General features: G+C 52.6%; 1 protein-coding gene across 1 annotated transcript; it reads left to right on the top strand.

Moving 5' to 3' along the window:
* Positions 1–1,447: 1,447 nt before the first annotated feature.
* LOC102853206 (melanoma antigen preferentially expressed in tumors-like) lies at positions 1,448–3,663 on the top strand. Its single transcript, XM_006903413.1, has 3 exons — positions 1,448–2,871; positions 3,256–3,384; positions 3,471–3,663. The coding sequence occupies exons 1-3, from the start codon at positions 1,448–1,450 to the stop codon at positions 3,661–3,663; spliced, it is 1,746 nt and encodes a 581-aa protein (XP_006903475.1).
* The last annotated feature ends 703 nt before the right edge of the window (positions 3,664–4,366 follow it).

Below are 4,366 nucleotides of genomic sequence, written 5' to 3'. Positions count from 1 at the left end.
ACCCATAGCTCACCCTCTAGTGGTTTTCAGAGGTGGTAAACTATCCCTTCTTTTTTGTACACTTCCTCATGGAGCTGAGCCCCTGTGTGACATCCCACAGCGAGAGGGTTACACCAGATCCCAGCTCAGCAAGGGAATGACTAAATCATAACTGTCAAAGCAGAGACTCTTGGGCTGTGATGTGGGGGAAGAATATAAACGGTTCCATGGATTCGAACCTCGGGACATTGCGGTTGTCCCTACAGTCAAACCACTAAGCCATCAGAACTCCCCTTGACATCTCCCCACCAACCACAAATCTGGTTTCATTCATAAGCATGATAGTTGTACATTCTGCTTTGAGGAGCCCCTGGGCCTAGTCGGTAGGGAGTTGTACTGCCAACCCAAAGGCAGCAGGTTGGAATCTAGCCTCTGCTCCGAGGGAGAAGGATGACAGTCTCTTTGCATGCAATTTACCTCTGCTGAAAAGTCCCTGGAGGCTCCACTCGGGGCTGCTTGGACTTGGTGGCAGTAGGTCCTTTTTCTTACTTGGAGGAAGCAGCTGTTCCCTAGTTCTACCTGAGGGGCTCAACCCCAGCCCCCCACTGAATAATGTTCCGGATTCGCTCATAGGACATTGTGAGGCCATTGTTTCCTAAGCAGGTGGCCCATGTGTGTCCTCATCCATCTCAGTTTGGGAGCCCCACCTTGTTGTTGTTGTGATGTACCCCCTTGGGTTGGGACTGACTCCTAGCTGGCCCTCTGCACGTGTCCAGGAGGAGGAAATAGCACCGGAGGGGTTGCCCAGGGTTCCCTCAGAGTGGCTGCTGGATAAGGAAGGGGCTCGGCTGCATTGATCCTTCTCACTATCCTCCAGAGCCCCACCCAGGACTAGAGACACAGTGGATTAAGGTGTCAACCCTGTGGGACCTTTGACGGTGCCTTGATCCAATGCCAAGGAGTATAATCCTCTCTGGGTGAAGACATTCTAGGAACACTCCCCTCTCTGATAATGTCTGTTTACTAATAAACAGGGATAGTAGTGGTTAATTGTGATCAGGTGATCATCGTGACTGAGGTGAGAGGGAGGTCCTCAGGCTGGCAGCCAGCTCCAAACACTCGTGAGCATCTGAGCGCAGTGTGCTAGCCTTTACTCCCTGCAGATCTCAAGCCTACTTCTCCTCCACGCCTGTTCGTAGGTGCTCTGGTGGTCGCTCTGCTGGTCCTGAGGTTCCTCTCCCTCTGGAGCTTGAGAACTTGCACTCAGCCTTCTGACCAGGCTGATGCTGACAAGACTGTGAGCTGACACGACATCCAAGAATCTCTACACCGTTGGAAAATGGAAAAGGTGGGTGTTGTGGCTTGTACCAACTAGCAAGGCTTCAGAGAATCTGGAGGGTGGGTATGGGGGGCCTTAGCTCTCGCTGCCGACCACTAACCACATTTCCCGTTGGAGCAGGAGAGCGGCATGGGCAGACAGAACCCGTCCAGACTCGTGGACCTGGCCGCCCAGAGCCTTTTAGAGCATGAAGCCGCTGCCATGGCCGCCCTGCAGTCACTTCCCAGGGAATGCTTTCCACCGCTGTTCGTGTTGGCGGTTGCGAGGAGACGCTGCAGGACGGTCCAGGCGATGGTGGTGGCCTGGCCGTTCCCCTACCTCCCCCTGGGGGCGCTGCTGGAAGCTCCGCAGTGTGATCAGGACATCTTGAAGGCTGCCCTCAATGGCCTCGATGTGCTGCTTGCCCATGACTTTCGACCTACACGTTGGAAACTCCAAGTGCTGGACCTCAGAAGCGACACTTACACCAACTTCTGGCACGTGTGGGCTGGGCTGGGGGACGGGATCTCAGCGAGCCCCTTACGGGAGAGTGGGGCTGCGCAGCCCAGCCCAGAGAGGCACAGAGTGCGGCCCTCCAGCACAGGGGAGAAGAAGCAGTGCTCCGCTGAACCGGGAGTCCTGGTGCTGCTGTCGGACCTGTGCTTCACGGAGCCCTCTCCAGATGAATTGCTCACTTTCCTTGTGAAGAGGGTCGAAGAGAAGAAACTACTACCACAACTGTGCTGTCGGAGGCTAGAGTTTCTTGCTGAGCTATTGAGATTTCACATTGTCAAAAAGATCTTTGATAAGGTACACCTAGACTGTATGGAGGAGGTAGAAGTCAGCTGCCACTTGCAATTAGATCACAAGGCTAAATTTACTCAATGCCTGCGGAAGATGGTTCATCTGAACAGCTTGTACCTTGGTCGAGATTTTCTTGACCACTGGACCCACTGGGACGCAACAGTGGTAACGAGCCTGTTTGCTCAATTCTCCATCGTGTTCTTACACCTGCAGCATCTCCGCCACCTCCACATACACTTAACCAGCTCTCTTCCCGGTCAATTGTATCAGGTCTTCAGGTACCTGGAGGCCCCACTAGAGTGCCTCTACATTACTGATTCTTGTATGACAGGATCTGACTTGGAATACTTGTCCAGGTGTTCGAGCACCTGCCGCCTGAGTAGCCTGCATCTCAGAAATGTGCAGATCGTAGGTGTAGCTGCTGTGTTCCTCAACATTCTGCTGGAGAGAATCTCAGGCACCCTGAAAAAACTGGACTTGAGCGGCTGTGGCATGACTGACATCGAGTTCACAGCCCTCCTGCCTGCCCTGGGCCGATGCTCCCAGCTCGATTTCCTCAGGTTCAGTGGAAACTCGCTCTTGATGGACGTCCTGGAGAGCCTGCTGCTGTGCACCCTCCCTCAGAACAAGATCACGATGCTGGAGGTGCCGCTCCCTCGGGAGTGCTGTGTGAGCTGCGGAGGAATGAGAATCATAGACATGAGGGCTGTGCAGAATTGGCTGGAGCAGCTGAGTCAGGTCCTGGAGGACCTAGGACTGGAGTTGGACTGGTCAGAGCAAGACCTTTACCAACAGAAAAACTTTACATCAATAATCTTCAACTTTACACTGCAATTATCTTCCATTTCCTCAATTCCTGTCTTGTGGGAAAGGAAATAAACGTGTTTGTCCAAGCCAACCCCTTGTTTTGTTTCTGTTACAGTAACGGTCAATAATTTGTTGGGGAGGGTCTCTAGGTCGGGCATTTCCAGAACCCCTTAAGGACGGAGGACGGGGTCGGGTCTTTTTGCCCGAGGGAAAGCGCCTCCGGAGAGGCCTGTGTTGAACTGCTGTGTGCCCGGTGCACCGGAAGTGGACGTGTCGAGTAGCTAGGGTCCACGTGTCTTCCTACAGCGAGGAGGGTCTGGGCGACGCCCTCTGGCCTCTGCCTGCAGCCCAGCCCAGGCCGCCTTCCTTAGGCGCTGGCTTGTCCTGAGGGCCGTCAAGTCCTCCAGCTTCGCTGCTGACTTCCGGCTCATCCTCCCGCTCAGCAGGGCTTCAACCACCCTGACCAGCTGCCCTGGGTGGGTGCGGGTCACAGGCTCCTCCCAGCTCCCTGTCCTCCTTCTGCCCTGGGCTGCTGCTTCCACTCAGCTCTGTGATTCCACAGTTGTCCTGCAGGGCCTGTAGGGGTGCAGGCTCCCTTGGTGCTGGAATACCAGGGTGTCCCCGACCCGCCTGAGTGCTGCATGGCCACCAAGGACATCCAGGAAATCCACACTGGGAGACTTTCCCTGGGCTGGCAGCCCGACTGGGCCAAGTCCTGCTGGACCAGGGCTTTGGGGCAGCCGTCAACAGGGTGACCGCCAGCCCTGCAGGAGACATTTGAGAGCTGCCTTTCAGACGTGATGACATCAGTACTGTTTCATGTTTATTAAATTTTTTTAAATGTAATCTGTATAACTTTTTTATGGGATATTCATTCCATTTAATTTCTTCCCCATTCATTCATTCATTCATTGTTGCACATGTTCCTCCCTGTCTACCCCCTCCCCCAGTCAGTTTTTCTCTTTGAAAAGACAAATTCTTTCATTGTTATACAATACCCCCAAAAGTCCAGAGTCCCATTTATTAAGCAATTCTTTTTCTGTAATCTTGTCATGAAAAGAATTGTTGTTCTTGTTATGCTTAAGTGCCGTCATGTCACAGGCGACTCACAGCGACCCTATGAAGGAGAGTCCTCAACGCTGGGTGTCTCTCATCCTCTCTGCAGGTTCATAGGGTTTCCGGAGACAAGCTATTGCGAAGTGGATGCCACTCCTTCCAACATGAAAAGAATACCTACTCCTATATTCCTTTTAAACAGTTCTCTCTCTCATCTGCTTCAGTGCACTATACATCATTTATCCCTGCTTCTCTTAGGTTCACTCAACCCTGATGTCAGTCTCGTTTTACATCAGTGGTGCTATGTAACCTTTGTCCTTTTGTGAGTAAGATATTTCACATTTATTTCACATGCAAAGAAGACTCTACTGAAGATTATCCAAAAACGATTAGAACAGCACA

The sequence above is a fragment of the Elephantulus edwardii genome, unplaced genomic scaffold (genome assembly GCF_000299155.1).
Source record: "Elephantulus edwardii isolate Elephantulus edwardi_28Jun2011 unplaced genomic scaffold, EleEdw1.0 scaffold00680, whole genome shotgun sequence".
In the NCBI taxonomy this organism is placed as follows: Eukaryota; Metazoa; Chordata; class Mammalia; order Macroscelidea; family Macroscelididae; genus Elephantulus; species Elephantulus edwardii.
This window is presented reverse-complemented; position numbering and strand designations above follow the sequence as displayed.

Coding starts and splice junctions, on each gene's coding strand:
- LOC102853206 (XM_006903413.1), top strand. CDS start 1,448: ATGGGCAGACAGAACCCGTCCAGACTCGTGGACCTGGCCGCCCAGAGC. Junction 2,872..3,255: donor CTAGGACTGGAGTTGGACTG/GTCAGAGCAAGA, acceptor CTCTGCCTGCAG/CCCAGCCCAGGCCGCCTTCC. Junction 3,385..3,470: donor ACCCTGACCAGCTGCCCTGG/GTGGGTGCGGGT, acceptor GTGATTCCACAG/TTGTCCTGCAGGGCCTGTAG.